This window comes from Mixophyes fleayi, chromosome 12 (assembly GCF_038048845.1).
Source record: "Mixophyes fleayi isolate aMixFle1 chromosome 12, aMixFle1.hap1, whole genome shotgun sequence".
In the NCBI taxonomy this organism is placed as follows: Eukaryota; Metazoa; Chordata; class Amphibia; order Anura; family Limnodynastidae; genus Mixophyes; species Mixophyes fleayi.
The window spans coordinates 16,648,882-16,665,434 of NC_134413.1; the positions used below are offsets into that span (position 1 = coordinate 16,648,882).

At 40.6% G+C, this 16,553-nt stretch overlaps 1 protein-coding gene across 2 annotated transcripts in view; it reads left to right on the top strand.

The window, feature by feature from the left end:
* The window catches only part of TOGARAM1 (TOG array regulator of axonemal microtubules 1), a 32,647-nt gene extending 18,094 nt beyond the window's left edge, over nt 1-14,553 (top strand). For both annotated transcript variants that reach the window (XM_075192568.1, XM_075192567.1), the window contains exons 6-18: nt 2,315-2,415; nt 3,615-3,770; nt 4,095-4,193; nt 5,079-5,233; nt 5,380-5,521; nt 6,350-6,436; nt 7,348-7,483; nt 8,797-8,902; nt 9,512-9,747; nt 11,469-11,627; nt 11,894-12,020; nt 13,199-13,314; nt 14,306-14,553. In XM_075192568.1, the coding sequence (XP_075048669.1) occupies nt 2,315-2,415; nt 3,615-3,770; nt 4,095-4,193; nt 5,079-5,233; nt 5,380-5,521; nt 6,350-6,436; nt 7,348-7,483; nt 8,797-8,902; nt 9,512-9,747; nt 11,469-11,627; nt 11,894-12,020; nt 13,199-13,314; nt 14,306-14,336 (1,651 nt within the window). In that variant the 3' untranslated portion in view covers nt 14,337-14,553. The remainder of the gene's footprint in view (nt 1-2,314; nt 2,416-3,614; nt 3,771-4,094; nt 4,194-5,078; nt 5,234-5,379; nt 5,522-6,349; nt 6,437-7,347; nt 7,484-8,796; nt 8,903-9,511; nt 9,748-11,468; nt 11,628-11,893; nt 12,021-13,198; nt 13,315-14,305) is intronic.
* Nucleotides 14,554-16,553: the final 2,000 nt, after the last annotated feature.

Below are 16,553 nucleotides of genomic sequence, written 5' to 3' on the forward strand. Positions count from 1 at the left end.
CCAGGAAACTGTGCACCATATAATTATATTTGTAATTAAAGGGAATTTCCTAGATTTTTAACTAGTCACAAAACTTAATCTTCCTACTGTCTAATTTCCAAATGACCTTGTTGCTTTTGATGCAGAAGTTTCTGGTATGAGTTTATCCTTCTGTCAAGAAGTGTTTTGCGAACGCTGCAAAAGGAGATGAATTTTGCTCCAGCTCGGAGCTGCCAGTATTTCAGTTTCCTATAAGTTAATGGGAACTATTTTTGTCCTTTCTAGAGCATTTCTAGGGCGCTCTCCGCAATGTAATAAAAACACTGCACACAGATGTGCACACATAAAACAATAGTCTCAATGCCCCTACAGTCTCATGGTTATTTTATGTAATGAATGGGGTGGAACCAAAGTAGTCGGAGGTCGCAGGTTGATGCGACTTTCACACTTTTCTGCGCCTACGTTCTCTTCCAGGCCTCTGCGCGCTCTTCCAGGCCTTTGTGCGGCCTGCGTGCTCTTCCAGGCCTCTGCGCATGCTTCTATGTTGCAGAGGACTCTCCTGAGAGAAGAGTAGAGTCTAGTACACTTGGATGCGTGCTGGGGGGATCATATAGGTGAATCTGTACAAAACCAAGACATTCTACTGTGCTCATTCACTGTACTGCGTAAATGAGAGAACATATGGAAGTTATCGCATCAGGTTAAGTTTTACAGACCAGTAATACTCTCTCTCTTCCATTGTTTAAATCCACTGAGGGGTGTGGCTTATTTATTTATTTTTCTTTATAAAAGAAAATCAGAAAATAAATTAAAAGCAATTTTAACCTCTTCCATATTATCAGGTCTTTCCGGGTCTATATTTAGTACTTTGTATTGCAACATAGTCAAAAGTGTTACAATAGGTGCACAAATGCTGTTTTAGCTGTTAAATAGTAACCAGGACTGGACAGCTAATGATTAGAGGAATGTGGTATGACCGCAAGAAATTAGTTGACGTAGTAAAATATAAACCACACAGATCGCCTGGTTACTGAGGTCATTAACATGTTGCTGTCTGCTGACAGTCTGACACAGCAGGGTATTTACATGTATGACCTCTGCAATTGCACAGCTCTGTCAGTGACACACCCTGGTTCCACTGCATTGTCCAGGGTCATTTAAACCTGGTTATTATTAGATCACTAAGAAGCCTCTTTCAGTAGAAACTGACTCAGGGGCTGGGGGCCAGTTGGGTATCTCCCCATCAGTGAGGGTGCCATAGTGGGCTAACATGTGCTGGGTCACTGGGCTACATGCATTTTTTTTTCTTTAAAATGTTCCTTATATGCTGCTGAGCTAAGTATTTATTATTATTATTATCCTTTATTTATAAGGCGCCACAAAAGTTTTGCATTGCATACACAATACAAGTGGACCATACAGTATAATACAGTACAAAACAGTAAACAAATAATACAAAGACTCGAAAAGCTCCAAGCACAGCTGGTCCAGTGAGGTTGGAGTAGAAGAAGAAGTATAGAGGCAGGAGGGAAGAGGACCCTGCTTGTTAGAGCTTACATCCTAAAGAGAGGTCAAACAGACAGCTGACACAAAGGGGCAGTGAGGAAAGCAAGCATGGAGAGAGGGTTAGGTGGATGGCTGGTAGGCTTTAAGGAACAGGTGAGTTTTAAGTGCCTGTTTGAAGGAGCACAGATTAAGGGACAGTTGGATGGAGCGTTGAAGGTTCTTCCAATTGGAGGGGGCTGCATGGGAGAAATCTTGAATTCTGGAGTGGGAAGAGGTGATCAGAGTGGAGGAGAGGCGACGGTCATTGACCGAGCGCAGGGAGCGGGAGGGAGTGTGAATAGAGAAGGTTAGAGATATATGGGGCAGTAGAGTGGGAGAGAGCCTTGTAGGTGATGGTGAGGGGTTTGAAAGGGTACTGTAGGGTACTGAGAGCAAGACGGAGAGGGGAAGCAGAAGATGAGCGGCGTGAAAGGAAGATAAGTCTCGCAGTCATGTTGAGTATAGAATGAAAGGAGGTGAGGTTGGGAGCAGGGGAGGTCCGTGAGGAGAAGGTTACAGTAATCAAGACTGGAGATGATGAGAGCATTGATCATAGTTTTGGTATTATTTAGGAGTTGTACATTCTTTCCATTTATCTGTAGGATAGAAAAACAAATTGGTGTAATACTGTGATTTATTTTGCTGATATTCTTAATGTGCGATGTCCGGAGTTCCTTAGTAATGTTCCAGAAATAAAGTCACATTTCACATTTCCCTTTGTTACATTGGGTAACTCTGCTCTGTTTTACTTCACTGACATTATATATAAATCTCTTCTGTGCAATTACAGGTCTGATGTGACTTCTATTCCAAAACCAAAATTACGGCCTGCAAAAGTCCTGTCTGCACGAAATAGGGATGCTGTGAAAAAGCCAGACAGTCTCCCACAAGGTGTGTTTTCCATACAGTCTACCTTTGTATTACCCTCCCCCTTCGTGACCTCTAACTTCCCTCGTGACCTCTCCCCCCACGTGACCTTGCTAGGGTTTCCTCCAGGATGTCTGGGTACTTGAAATACCATTGGATCCATGCTTACATGGGACTAATAGTAACTGTTCGTGTAATTGCCAATAAATCCAGTTTGCATTGAATCTATTCATAATAAAAATAAAACTTTCTAAATGTATTTCTTGGTTAAAAAATAAATATAAGGTACAAGAACAAACAAACATTCTGTTCCTGTAACTCCCTAAAACCTTGGTTAGAAGAACTTGAGAGAACCAGACTAATACATTTCAGGGTCATTGCTGGGATTCCTCTGAATATGTAAAAATATCAATGGGAAACATGATAGGAAAGTCTATTATTTGTGTGTTTCTAAGTATTGAGTTTCCTAGCTAGTGGACATAGCTTTATATTGGATTTCAGTATTTTGCCTAAAGCCCTTTTATGTCCTGAAAAAAACATATATAAAATTTGCTTTGGTGAAATGAGAAATTCTGAAAATGACCCCTATACTCGTATGACACCACACAAACTATTATATCCGACCACTACCACTTCAAAGGGCAGGACTATGTGACTTACTGACGGCTAATATCCACTGGAGGTTCAGGTTGGCCCAGAGTGACTGACTCAAAACACCACATAGGGTTAAACTAGGAGGCAAAACCTTTGCCTGTGCCGATTACATTTTCAGCATTGTTGGTGATTATCGGCATCTATGGTAATAATTATATAGCTATTTTTAAAATAGGGTTTTATTTTTAAACAGTTGAAAGATCTATAGAACTCTTCTTACATCATATCTCAGCATTTCCTTTGTCATTTTATTTTAATTATCTCACTGTATAATCTTGACACAGTTACACGCTGGTTCCTAATGAGTTGTGCAGTTAGAGCTGACTCAGGACACATACAATAAAGCACATATTTAATGGGCACTACTTGATGTGAAGTGCTCTTGTATATGTTTTTCTGTATGATACGAGAGATTTGAACCGGATGCTCAAAAAGAAAAACTTTCCTACTACTCCTATACTGGGATTTCTTTTTGCCCTCAGTGTAGTATGTGTTATTTCCACATTCTACCTATAAAGCTTTCTGCTCCGGGCTTTATTGATTGGGCTATTTATCCCCTAATTACACAGGAACCTCAGGCAACGATAAACCAGTGACTGTGATCGGTCAGCGGATGAATTACAGGAATGGGACTGTGGATGGCGACGAGGATTCTCCCAAAGAGATTACTCCTGTTATAAGACGTCCATCCAGGGACTTGCAGAAACTATCAAGGCCCATGAAAGGTAAGATTCCATGCACAGTCCCTTGTACAGAGTTACACAGAATGTACAATACATGCGGATTTATCTTGCATCATTAACGTTGACATCCTCAGTGAGCGTAGATCTCGCCTTGTGAAAGTCACTGAAGATTTTGTTTTTCCAAAACTCTTTGTCATTATATTTGTGAGGCCCGTGCGTTAAACTAAAATACTTCTACAAGTATCCTAGATGTGTTTTAATACTTAACGAGCAATCGGATGTTTCTATGAACTAATGATGTTCTGAGATATCGTCACAGATGACGGTAACATTGTTGCTGCTTTATTTTATTTTTTTAATTTATAGGAATAACCGGATCATCCACAAATTTCCAGCAAATGAACAACCATGACACTGATGGGACCAATCCCCTGTCGGAGGAGTCTGTGGCTGTAATTGGAAAAGGTGAGAAAGGAATTCACACGTAGGCCTGTACCTAGCAATGCATGCAGTGCTTATGTTTTCTCTTTTTTCTTTCTTTTGGAAATAAGAAAATAATCCATTTGTCCACAGGCTCCGTTAAAATTCAGTCTGTGGGTTGTTTGGGGCTTTTCTTTTTCCCCCTGTGTCAAAAAATAAAATGAGTGAATTGCTATTAAACCGTATTACAGAAAACGAAATTTCATATAATGGGTTTGTTAAATGCAATCTAACCTTTAGGATATATGTATATTTTTTTTTTTGCCTTTTACAGGCTATGAGAAAACTTAGTGGGTTGTATTTGTTTCCCTTTGCCTCGTGTGTGTGTGTGTGTGTGTGTGTTTTGTTGTTTTTTTTTTTGCTTGCTTGTTCGTTTTAGACCCACTGGTCTCCAAATAACATCATACATTATGACTATTTTACAATATATAAAATAAACAAATCAGGAATATCCATAAGTGACGTCTTGGGCGCTGTTTGTTGCAGATCTATTTCGGAGTTGACAAAGTATCACCTTTTTTATAGAGTTATTGTGACTTTAGCTGGATAGTATGACCCCTTCAAAACCCTTCTCTCTTTCATTCACTGGAAACTCTGAGGTATAGAGGCTGTACTGGAACATGGGTACTTTAGAATGTTGAACCTTCTTCTCCACTATACCCGTGAAGCGTGCTGCGGAGATTCCGCTGCTGGTTCCTCATCCTGTCGCCCGACAGGTGTAACTATAAGGTCTACATATGGATCTGCCCACTTTGGCTCTCCACCTGTTACTTAGCAATATCTCTGAGCTGGACTAATAGACACTAGTTTTGTGTATTGCAGAAGAACGGTCCTTAAACCACAGTAATGAGGATTTATTGTATTTTTAAGGTGTGTTTGAGTCTTCTCCTTCTGCCGGCCAGTCGTACGTTCAGCTTTCGTTCATCACTCCAGAGGATTCTAGTCCAGCAAAGCAACACATTCACCCTCCAACTGGTGTCTATGGGAGAGCAGTGCAGCACGTCAGTCCTGCTGTAGAAAGTGATGTAAGATGACAATTGGTGATTTATTGTGCTGCCTCTGGCATTATAGTTGTTCCCTCTTTCGTTGGGTTTGTTGTTTTTTTTTTTAAAACAAATCTGTGATCTTCATTCAATGATATTTGAAAACAAGTATTCCTTGTATTGTGCAGGTTAATGTCACAATGTCCACGTCTGCCCGGGAGAAGATGAGACAGAAGAGGGAACACAGCCTGAAAGAACTGATCGAGAACAAGGATCCAGAGAGAAAAGAGAGACTATCTCAGACGGATCCAAGCCCCGTGCGCAGAGATTGTGAGTAGTTGTGAAAGGTTTGTGACACACCAGACTGTCGCTACCGATATTGACTATTCACCAATTATTTAGTTTAGAACTTTAAACTTGTTTTAATCCACATTGGTCTCACAACCCTTTAGGAATCTTAATAAATTTTACTAATTCGTAGATGAAAATGATGGAAGAGGTTGAATTTGGGTACATTTTTGTCAACATCCCACCAAGTTATATCTCTTCCAAAAAAAAAAGATCCTATAAATTCTGTTGACACCTATTGAAGTGTAATCCACTCTTGTCCTAACCAACTCATTTTGATTCTTGCTCAATACTTGTAATATATAATTCTAATGATTAATGAACGCTGGAAAACTGGTACACAGGGAAAGGGTCTGTAACCCGTAGAAACCAATCAGATGTTTGTTTTTCTCTTTTAAACTATACTAGACTGCAAAGCCCCTTACCGTTACTGAGCTGTGGACCACCAAATGTTCTCCAGGCATCTCTGCCTGCACAATTCACCAAGTAGCCGCATTCAGACGTTTTAATGTTTTTTTTAAACATTTAAATACATGTTTCTCAGTTAACATCTCTACACGTTAGTGAGAACATATTCCACGGTAACGTGGGCACCGGGGCAATGGTTACAGTTGGGTATATGTATATTTCCTCTTCCTTTCTCCGATATATCAGATATTTCTCCGTGCCCTGTTTTTTGTGTTCTCTGTACAATGACTTCAGCACCGGTCACTTATTCATAACGCACTGGATGACATTAGCTCAGTACGTAGCATTGTGCAGCTTGTTACCTGCTCCCATGTCATCAGTTGTGTTCTGTAACTGTTCCAGCTTGGAGGCCGCAGTCAGACGGGATGGAATATGTAGACATAAAGCCGCCAACCCTAAAGAGAGCTTCCAGCATAAAGAAATCCTCAGGTAAACGCTTAGTATATTATAATGCCTCCATTTGTGAGAACATCCGGCATGTAACAGTATGTGTTGCAGTGAATTTCAAGTCAATAAGAAAGCTCACAGGACTGAGGACTGTAAAGAAGGGACTTTGACAGCCGCCCATTTATTCAGTGACAGTCAGGCAGTGGTTGGTGTTGTAGAGTTGCTTAGATTGTGCTTTGTACACAGTTGTCAGAATAGGATTTGTTCCTGTACATGTAAGTCTCATTTGTTATGTAGGATCTCCTGTACTCTGCTCAAGTAATGCTTTAGGAGAGCAAGGTGTCCAGTTTATTAGCACACAACCAAATATAGTGATTCTGCTCCACAAGAGGTTTCTGTCCTCCCTGAGCTCACCTTCGGAGACCGGCATTACGGTTTGACAGGTGTACCGCCCCAATCAATCTCACCACCTTCCACGGGAGCGGGTTCTGCCAACAAACCTGATTTTGAATAAATGTAAGCATTCACTATTTGAAATGACCATTTCATAATAAGCCTGTCAACACCATCGGTGTCGCTTTCTTGTTGGCAGAGGGGTTGTGTGATATCGGACAGCAAAGCCTGTCTTTCCTATAGCTAGCTATAATGACTGTATGGGGGGAATTCAATTCCCCCCCGAATTTGCGCGGCGTTAAAACTATTCGTTTTAACCCGGCTTTCTGCTCGCAGCTCAGGGAGCTGTGAGCAAAAAGCCGGCGTTGAAACTACCATAATAACGGTAATAAAGCACATTATTACCGTAATAATGGAAATAATGCGCAGGCCACGTTACATTTACCCGTAACGCGGCCAATTGAATTCCCCCTATAAGTTCAGTATCCTTAGATTTACATGTAATTGCTGCTGGGTACTGACCCTCTGACGCGTCTAACATCTGTATGTCATGTCCTCAGCACAACGAAGTTCATACAGAGACAGATCTTCCGCCAGTCGTAGCTCGGAGGTTATTGACCAATCTGTGCCCAGAGAACTGCCCAGACCGGACCTGTCTCTCATTGAAGCATTTAAATTGTTGTCTGATGATGAATGGTAAGTGAGGGTCAATGTTGCTACTTGTTGCTCTCCTATATTTTATTTTAGCCTTTTAATCGGTGTCCTTACAATTCTGTGATTTATAAATTGCTGTGATAAAACACTATACTTCTATACCAACATCTCTACTATGACTATAATACTGGGCACTCTAAACCATTTTTATAGTGTTGGGCAAAAAGCTATAATAAAATCGTCAAGGTAGGCTGTCATATTAACCTACAAAACCATACATAGTAATCTAAATCCGGGTTTCTCCAGTCTTGTCCACCAGTACCTCATCGGGTAATATTTTGAGAATTTCTCTTGGTGAGAGCAGGTGGTATAATTGCTGAACCAGGCAAATAGATTAAAGAAGAATAACATCCGGAACTAAAGAATCTAAAAGTGAACCTAAATTAACTCCTCTGATCTGACGGCCCCACACGGCCTCTAACAGTCCGATCAGGGGCCCTGTTTTATCTGCTAGCCTTGAGTTTGTGACATGTTCGAATTTTAACATTTCTCAGCTAATTCCACCCGAGACTCTGGTTTTACGTTTTGGGTGGGATAATCCATTAATTGATCTGCGCATGTTGAATAAAATCCTTAAAACACGACCTGTTGGTACTGTATTTGATAAACCTGGATAAAGATGGTTTTCCGTTTAGAAAGCCAAATTCAGCTTGTATTATTTTATGACCTTGCATTATTATTTTTGAGATCCAACAACCACTATGTTTAGCCATTACTGCAAAATTGCAAAAAATAGAAAAGTGTATATGCAGAATTCATGAAATAGCAGCATAGTTACAAATCTACCTAACTCCATCAAAACATGGTTTCCGGAGTTTAGTGTGGAAGAACTTGATTGACCTGCATAGAGTCCTGACCTCAACCCCATCGGCCACATTTGGGATGACTTGGACCGCTGACTGTGAGCCAAGCCTTATACTCCAACATCGACATCATCTCGCGCAACATCAGTACCTAACCTTCCAAGATCTAGCCTAAATCCTTCCCGGAAGAGTGGAGGCTGTTACACCAGCAAAGGGGAAATCAACTCCCCTTTGCTGGTGTAACAGCTGGTTTTTATATTAAGGCCCATGTTATTTATTATGTATGCAGCCCTTCTGCAACCTGGACTGCATTGATCCGTAATAGAAATATTTAGCATTTTTAAACCTCTGTTAGTTGAATATAATTGAAAAATGCTTTAAAATATCTAAGATAAGGATTACAGTGTTGTATATTAACACCATAGCAGTGATACCGTGTGATCCTTTGTTGACCTCAAGATTCACAAATTGTTGTGTTTAAATGTTTTAAAGGGAGAAAAAGATTGAAGGCCTGAACTTTGTGCGATCGCTGTGTGTTTTCCATTCGGATTATGTTCTTGAGAGACTTCACGAACTCAAGATTGTGATAATACAAGAGGTACATATATATTTAGAGGGCTGTCAGGAAAGGGCAGCTATTTTGGTAATTGTAACTTAAGTATATTAAATTGTGCTGGATTTTCCTGTCCATCATTCTTCCTAGATCATTCTTCCTGTAGAAGGTTCCATTTACATATCAAGTAATCCAGATCCTGCACAGTCACCCAACAAGGATTCTCTTAGTTACCCTTCATAAACTAGAAGAGGCGTTCCTAAAGCCACAGGCTCTTCTATAAAAGTCTTTCTATGTTTATCAATATCTGCTGGTCTTTGACTTTGCTGCCACCTAGTGTAATAAAATCACTAGTGCCGATGGTAAACTTCAGGAAACTGCTCATCAGTAAATCAACTGGCAAAACCATGCTGCCCTGTGGCATCATGGGACATGTCATACACGTGCATGATGACCTGTTAAAGCTGCTGGAAAAGAATTAGCTTATTTCATTAGTTTAAATTCAATTTAAAAATGAACTTCTTGGCGTGTTTTCTTTTGTATCATAAAATATTACTTATTACATATGAAGGATTATTAATGTTCTGAATTCAGTTTATTTTCACTTAGCATCGTTTACACTTTTACATCCTTACATTTTAACTCCTAATGTAGGTGAAGAACTTGCGCTCCAGCGTTTCCCGAGCAGCGATTGGCTGTTTAGGGGACATGTTCACACACCTGAAGAAGAACATGGACCATGAACTGGACAATTCTGTGCGCATACTTCTCTCCAAGGCGGGAGAATCCAATCACTTCATGAGGGAGGATGTGGACAAGGCGCTGGATGCGATGGTACAGAATGTAACGCCAGTGCGAGCTCTCACGTCCCTCATAAATGGTGGGCTCAGGTAACGTTACACTGGGTGATCTTGCATATAGATTGATGTATTTATTTAGTATGTATTTCTCATTCATTCTCTTGGTGTACACTGGCACATTGGGTATAGAGGGTCATCCTGGAGTTTAGGCACTTTGGATGCCTGAAGCGGACTGAGGAGTTTACAGTTGCCAGTACCCCCCTCCAGCCACCTGTGCGCCTGCTTCCTTTGTGGGACTGTCTCCTGAGGGATGCACAGGAGGAGTTGGTGGGGAGGGTGATAGTGTTATATGAGACCGCAGCAGCTACGCACTAGGCACCAGGATGCTGTGGGGCTGTCCTTCTGGACTGTAGACATTCCTTGGCACTGTGCCCTTGGGAGAGGTATACTGAAGGATGCCGACCGGAAGAGACAGCAGCACAGCCAGCAGCTCTCCTCCCCTTCTACCTTCTCCATCTGCAGGGAAGTAGAGTGTGAGGTTGGGTGTAATCTCTGGATTCTTCAGTCACTGCTCTTAGGTCTGTATCTGTCATTGGAGTTTCCCATCCACCTGGTTTTTGTACACTGCAGCATTCTCTCTTTTCATGTCTCATAAGAGGAGCACGTCAAAGTCTAAGCCTGTAGTGGGCATTTCAGGAAGTTTTTGTACCTGTTCCAAGTGTCACTCTACATTGCCTAGTGACTAGTCAGGTGCTGACACTTATGCTAACACGATTAAATGGATTTCTCTGCCTAAACTGGATGCTCCCATAGCGCATTTGTCTAAGACCACCACCATTCTGATTCCGTATGCTGCAGCCCTAAGGGACAGCACGGATAAAAAAGTTAAGGTCACCCTTAAATCCGTCTATGTTGCGGCATGGGCTTTCCTTAGCCCGTTCTGTTTCAGTATGGATTCATAAAGCAGTTAAGAGGTGGATGGAGCAACTGACGGAGGATGTGCAGTCAGGAAGCCCAGGTTGGATTTGCTGACTTGAGCACCTCCACGAGGCGTGCGAATACCTGAGGGACACGAGTTTGGACGCTGGGCTCATTAGGGCTAGAAATTCAGTCTCGGCACTCCATACCCTCTTATTTATAATCTCTAAATTGCTTCAGGCATGAATCATCATCTGCAAAAAATCCAATTCAATACATTCCCAGTGGATCAAGAGTGTTGAAGCTCCCAATAAATGTACTGGAACTGAGTGTTGTTCATCATTTTAGTCAGAGAACATCATTTGTTATGAGGAAAGGCCCATTCAGACAACATCGTGGCATACCTCATCATAGTGGCACCAATAGCTTCCTTGCCAGGAGAGAAACCAGAAACAGCGATAGGCAGAGCAGAATGTTCCAGCTGTCACAGCAGTGTTCACACCAGGGGTGGAAAACTAGAAGTCCGATTTTCTCAGCAGGCATGGCCGACGCCCCAGAGAATGGCCCATTCACCCAGAAGCCTTTCACCAGGGGCTTAAAGTTGTTTGTTGTTGGAGAATCTTGTTTTTCCTCTCTCTTGTTCGGTTCCTCCTTGTTCTGTCCTTCGGGGCTTGGTTGGAAAATAACTAAATTCCAAACAGGCCATGTGGTTTTAGAGGGGTGGATGTTCAGACTTATGTGTTAAAATTTAAAGCGCCCAAACTGCAGGATCTGCCTCTATACCCAATATAACAGTGTCTCCCAAATGGATTCAGAGAAAATTACATTATGTAAGTATAACAATCCAGTTTTTGTCATGTTGATGTTTATTTGGGTTCATGTTTCATCGGTAGTCACTTGAACACTGCAGTCAAACGATGTTCGGCACAACACATGTCTGATTTGGTGGAGAGAATGGGACCAGGGCGGATTTTGTCTGGAATAAAGGACATCACAGATAGGACCGTTCCAGCAATAGCAAAATTTGCTCAGGATAGTTCCCAGGAAACCAGGTTAGTAGAATGCTGCTAATATGATATTAAGCAGAACAGATGTGGGAGTACGATCAGTTTGTAGAAAGAGATTCTGTTCCTTCCTGTCGTAGGCAGCAGCCTTGTTCTCTGCTGGAGACATGTACAAGAGAATAAGAAGCAGACTAATGAGAATGATCATATGGATGTTATGTTTTAGGTGCTGGTCTAGGTCTGTGTATGTCCAGATGACATCTCTGGTCTCAGGATGTTTTAATGTACATTTGAATACATTTTTGTTATTACAGATTCTACGGCAGAAAGATGCTGCATTACCTGATGTCACATCCGGACTTTGACAAAATGCTGGAAAAATATGTCCCAGCCAAGGAGTTACCTTATATAAAGGACATCATTAAACATATACAATCGAAGGCAAGTGGTCTTTCCTTGTTCACTGATTGATATATATATATATATATGTGTGTGTGTGTGTAACAGCCTGTGTATAAGGGTGATCATAGTCTGCATTCTCCTCTGCAGTTTTTGTTGGGTGAATGGAGGGAAGACAGAATCTCACGTTGAGGTCATTGATCTCTATAGAGACCCGTTGGTGCATTTCTATAGAAGATTCTGTGATGTCTCCTCCATTCAGCTGTCAGAAATAGAGCAGAAGAGATAGAGATTACTAGTAGATTATTAACATCCCCATCCAACATACACCAACACACACTCTCGCACACACACTCACACACAATCTCAGCAATGTTTGACCAGTCAGTGAAACTAAACGCACAACAATTACAATATCTATAATTTGTACAGAATCTTTCAGCCCACCATTGAAATATATTCCAGAAATAAATAGCATCATCCCTCTTAATATTCAAAGCTTAGTATTTAGTTTATTCTGCTTTACCGTTATCAATGGTACATTTCAAAATTCAGGGATCAGTTGCCATTATCAGTATTATTAGAGATTGAGATGAAAACCATTTTTCTTGCATTAATTAAAACTTGTTGTCTAGCTGCGCGGGGGGCCCTTGCCCTGCCGCTTAGCTGCGCGGGGGGGCCTTGCCCTGCCATCCAGCTGTCCCTGCTCCATTCCTCACTGTATTCGTGCACTGCTATGTTTTAATATCCCAGAGCAGTGAAATTCAAGGAACGATTAATGGTGCAAATTTCCATTTAAATTGTCTAAGGCTCAGGATACAATACACTCCTCCCTATAAAGTGTATAGGAGAACATTAAGGTGGGGGCGACCAGCTTTGTACTTGTCGATTTGATGATTATGGTAGATGTGGTTCAGCAACAGTCTTGGTGCCAAATTTGCTTATTCTCATAAAATGTGTTTTTCCCTGTTCCTACACTCTACACGCCCCAGTTTCAATATTTGCTGACACAACCTCCCTATGTGTGACACACAGGGATTACATCACACTGCTGGTAGGATGATATCTTTCAATTGTAGCACAAGATGTCCCTGTTGCCCCACGTACATCTCTACTTCTGTCCTCTCTTCATCAACTTGTATGTTATCAGTCCTGTATAGATGAGTTTCTTGTACAGTTTTGCAGTACACCAATATCTGGATTGCTTTTCTGCCATGCAGGGTGTAGGCGAGATCCAAGATGCTCCCTCAGCCCGAGGAAGAAGATCTTACCATGGAAGTGTCGGCAGCTTGAGAGCTTCGTCCGTCTCGCAGAACGCTCATGTTACACTTGAAAGGTGCGTGGCAGCATTATCATTAGGAAATGGTTGGAGAACTTGCTTGTTCCCTTTTTATATAATAGTCATTACAGAAACATTTATGGCTGCAGAGAGGTCTGCTCAGTACTCATCTAACCACAGTTCAGATTGTAGCTTTATAAACTTGGAGGTAGTAGATTACACTGAACTGATTAGAGGAATTACTGATTTTAGATCACAGTGGCAATAACATGGAAAAAAATAGATGTTTTTAAAAACATAAATCACTGGCTATAAAAAAAATATTAGTATTTACCATTTTCCTTGGCTTGTTTCTTCAGGCTGCTACTGATGATTTTTTGTTCTGCACAATGCCATGGACTACAATGGCAACCACAGTCACATGGCATATGATATAGTGAGCAGAGAGGATTTTGAACACCCCTCTGAGCTCTGTGTACTGTAACCCCCCCCCCCCCCCTCCTCCTCCTCCCCTCCTCCCCCCTCTGCTAACACTTGACCTGCTGTGAGCCTGTGTCGGTGTAACTGGCAGCCATATTTTGTATCCTCCAGAGAGATTTTGTAAAGGAGATGATTTGTAGAAAAAACGGAAGGAAAAAATAATCTGATACATTATTAAAAGGTACTTAAATTGCTCTTAAAAGCAAAACAAAACAAAAAAACTTTTGTTTTGGAGACCACTTATATAGCTTTTCTCTTAGTATGGTCCTAGAATCTGAAAGGTTAAAAGATTACAGGACCTAAAATATATAACTTGATCCAGTTTGAAACGGATTTTGTAATCTGTTAAAGTTTTAAGAGAACTTATGTTTTTGAAGTGTTATGTACTCCTGCAAACAACACTCTCGTTTCTATCCAAAATTCCTAGGAAGAGAAATGTTGGTTGTGTGGGATGCATACATATAGCAGACACTGTAAGCCCTGAATTCTTCTCATAAGCGCTGATAAGCTCTCTGAAACCTGTCATTAGTTCATTCCTCTTTTTAATGTTTTTCCTATTTCTATACAGTGTATCACACCGAGATATGACATCGCAATGAATGGCTAACTCCTGAACTATACTGTTGAATTAATAATTTGGGAGACAGACGCACCTGGTCAATCCACATACATGGAAATCCAACACTGGCAATCTGCGTGCGTCTTACGGATTAAGATGTGTCGGCACGTTAACACATTAAAGAGACGCTAATATTTTGCACACTAATCACTTGTCAAAATAACCAGAAGAGTATTAAAGATGAATTTCTTTGTAAAGTTTCTTATTACAACTTGTTGTTGTGACTGTTCTGTGTCCTGTAGATCATTCAAGACGGCTTCTCATATACAAGACTGTGGCCACATGGCTTATACAGATATTTAGGGATATTTTTTATTTGCTTGGTCTTTAATTTATATTTTTTTGACTACCAAAAAAAAAAAAAAAAAAAAGAGTCTATAGGTGAACATGGAAAAAATGAACACACAGTACAACAAAGAAATTATTGAAGCTGGTGTTTTGTATAGTACAGTTCTTGTGGATTTGTGCCTTTTAGAATATTTAATACATTTTGTTCACTCTGTTACAAAGATATTATAAATGTGGTACTTAACTTTCAGTTCCTGTCCACAAAGCGACAGCGACAAGATGCGATCTTTCTTTTAACAACACTACAATGTTTAGTCTCCTTATTTGCTTACAATGCCAGCGTCAAGAGTGGATGGAAATGAAAAGAACTAAATATTTGTGAAACAAATGCAGTGTGGTACTTGCTAATAGACGTTCTACATCCATTATTACACGTGACTCGTGTCTGTAGTGTGTTGTCTGAACGTACGGATCGTATCTCCAATAGATCACTTGGATGACTTAAATCACTGTCATATTAGCAGATCACAAATAGACCATGTTCATTGCCTGCTGTGTTTTTGGTAATACTATGAATATTGTTAAAGTGTTTATTATACTGATCTGCTGGTTACTGTATTTTTACAAAGGGTCACCCTGTTAATATGACCAATTGGATACAATACCAGGCACCACCCACAATTAGAAATGGTTAATGATTAGAGGGCCCTCTTAAGACAAATTCCGATGGGATACACATTCTGGGGCTCACTGCATCATAAGATATCTGATTGATATAACTTATAAACTGTTTGACCTTAATTCCATGCCATTTAGGAAACTTTGTAACTGAAAGGTACCATTCATTTAATGGTGCAGGTAACAAGCTACTTTTAACATTTGCCTCAATAGATATCAAGTAGAAATGAATATCTGCTATAGTACAGCAGCTACAAAGTAGTTTTAGTTCGTGGTTGTCATTCTTATATCATGTTAATAATTAGGGATTCTGGTATTTTGGTTTTAAACAAAAACTCTGGAATGAAAACCCTCTGAGGTCTTTCCTGGCATTTACAGTTAAAACCAAAAATAGTCCCAAAATCTGACTGCTGGTCAGGGTCCTCCCACCTGGATTTGGGGACCTTTCATACGGTCTTTACTATGACTTTAGCGTGTTCCCATGCCATCCTCCCTGTCCCACCACCGCCTCTACACTGTAGTTGGATGTGTTTCTCTATCATAGGAACTGCACATCCACTTCCTGCATCATCTTCTGCTAGTTGCTGTGGTATCGGGGTCCGAGGTAGGATCCCATTGACGTTCCAAGGGTTTTCCCTCCCTTGCTCCGATACCACTGCAGTGATGATGTGCTCCAACAATAATGAACAAGAGCATCAAGCAAGTGTGATGTAGATTTGAATGTTGCTAAAGTGTCAGGAAAGATTGTGGAAGGTCCCCTTATGCTGAGGATTGAGCAGGATCACCAGAGTTATTAATACAAAGTCCCCTATCGCCATTATGTTGGAGAAGGACAAATACTGTGTGTGTGTGTGTGTGTGTATGTATGTATATATATATATATATATATACACACACACACTACTTAGGGAAGAAATTGCATCAAGATACTTATTTTTGTAACTAGACATTTAAACGCTGTATTTTCCATATTGTATATATAATATGAATGTAATACGTTCACAGTGGCACTTTAATGTTGAATGTGGCAAGAGAAGGCATACACAGTAATGATATATATATATTTAGTATAATCATGAGCTATTGGTAGGCTTTGTGTTTTGATGGACCTTCTTATAGTCAATGTGCGCACAAAGCGTATGTCAGATTCCCAGCTGAACAAATGTGATTGTATTTATCTTGGTTATATTGATACTCCCTATTAAGTACAGTTTCCTTTACAATATGACCT